The 1,872-nt window shown below is 30.5% G+C and overlaps 1 protein-coding gene across 1 annotated transcript; it reads left to right on the top strand.

Moving 5' to 3' along the window:
• Window positions 1–331: 331 nt before the first annotated feature.
• LOC131008395 (transcription factor PAR2-like) lies at window positions 332–634 on the top strand. Its single transcript, XM_057935279.1, has one exon. It carries the CDS (start codon window positions 332–334, stop codon window positions 632–634), a length of 303 nt encoding a protein of 100 aa, XP_057791262.1.
• Window positions 635–1,872: the final 1,238 nt, after the last annotated feature.

Genomic DNA, 1,872 nt, shown 5'->3' with positions numbered 1-1,872 from the left:
TATAAATGGATTTAATTTTATTCTAAAATATTAAATTATTGAAAATGTACACTCAATTTGATTATAAATTTGTTACAAAAAAAATATAAAAAAAATCTGTTTGAATTTATTATTTTCTATAATTTATTTTTAATTTTTCTTATTGTTGTTTTCCAATCCAAAAAAGGATAATAATAATAGGCCGCAGACTGAGAGGATTAATCCAAAAGCAAAGCCGTGATCAGGGGATTATAAGTAGGCCCCACCTGGGTTGGCATTTGACATTTCTCTACTTACTCCATTCATTCAACTCCAATAACTCCTCCTCTCTCCATTCTCCACCACCCCACCCATGAACACTCAAACCACGGCGGCGCAACACCCCTCCTCCGCTGCCGCCCTCCGCCTGAGGAGCACAAGGAACCACACGAAAAGTGCCCACGGCGATGAAGAAGCGGATGACAAGGCTGAGGTGGAGAAGAAGATAGTGGCGCTGCAGAAGATAGTTCCCGGCGGAGAGAAGCTGCCGGTGGAGGAGCTGTTTCAAGAGACGGCGGAGTATATATTTGCGTTGGAGAGCCAAGTTGAGGCATTGAGGTTTCTTGCTGCCTTCGTTCAAACCTCCCAGAAGAGAAAGAGGAAGCTTGGTGGTTAATTAATTTTATTTTTTTTCTTTTTTCTTTTCCAGATTTGTCTTTTTTCCCTACCTCGTTTTATTATATATGGAATTTCTTTAGGTCAAAAATATAAATACAATAATAATGGTTAACTATATGTGGATTTTAGTGGTCAGTTTGGATAATTCTTATGATAGGAGGAGAATGGACTTTGGTGTATATATATTTGGTCGGTTGATATGGTTTTCAACAAAAATAGTGAGAATCGAATGGCAAAATTAACCAAATTGAAAGTAGATATAAAGTGAGGGATTTGATTATTCGCGTCGATGTTAATTCTTCTTCTTCTTCTTCTTCTTCTTTTTTTTTTTTGTTTCTAATTTTTGTTATCAAATTAAACGGAGATATATCTATATATATCAAGGCATGATGTTCAACACTTCAACTTAGTTTTGGAGAGTTTGCTAATACGTTTGCATTTTGGCTGATAATTTTACTTTTTATTACAATTCTTGAGTTTTGGTGTGTGCTTCATAACACATGCAACAAATGATGTTGCCGCCGTCTCTTTGTAATTATAAATACAATAAAAATATGTTTTTGTTGAAGTGCAATGATGACGAAGTTAACACATGTATACTATCAAATTAAAATATCTTTCATCGTGAGCGGACGAAGGATTTAAGGTTAGGGTTAGGGGAGGCTCAATTTGGTGAACTATGCCGTTTGAAAATATTTATACGGGATTCGGGGATGAGAACCATCGAAGTAAATTTTTTTGAGCATTCCATTCACTTTATTTTTATACAATTTTTAACAATCATTTAATATAATAGATAATTGTTTGCAATTCAACATCAAGTAGATTGAAAGCATATAAAAACATATATACTTTTAAAAATATTTCATCTTCTAAATAAATAAATTAATTTTCATTATTAATAATTCGTAATTTTACTTTTAACTTGAGAAATTGACTCAAATTCAATATTAAAAATAAGAAAGAAAAACAGGATAAAAATAATTAACATAAATATAACAAATCAATGTACAATATTTTTTTTATTAGAATTAATCAATGTACAATATATGTTAAATAAGTAATATGGATAGTTGGATATTATAAACAATGTATTATATTTTTTTATTATATTTCTTATTTACACACACACACACACACATATATATATATATATATATATATATATATATATATATAATAAAATAAAAAATATATATCTATATTTAAAAAAACTCAAAAATTAGGAGGGGACTT

Source organism: Salvia miltiorrhiza, chromosome 2 (assembly GCF_028751815.1).
Source record: "Salvia miltiorrhiza cultivar Shanhuang (shh) chromosome 2, IMPLAD_Smil_shh, whole genome shotgun sequence".
In the NCBI taxonomy this organism is placed as follows: domain Eukaryota; kingdom Viridiplantae; phylum Streptophyta; class Magnoliopsida; order Lamiales; family Lamiaceae; genus Salvia; species Salvia miltiorrhiza.
This window is presented reverse-complemented; position numbering and strand designations above follow the sequence as displayed.

Coding starts and splice junctions, on each gene's coding strand:
- LOC131008395 (XM_057935279.1), top strand. CDS start 332: ATGAACACTCAAACCACGGCGGCGCAACACCCCTCCTCCGCTGCCGCC.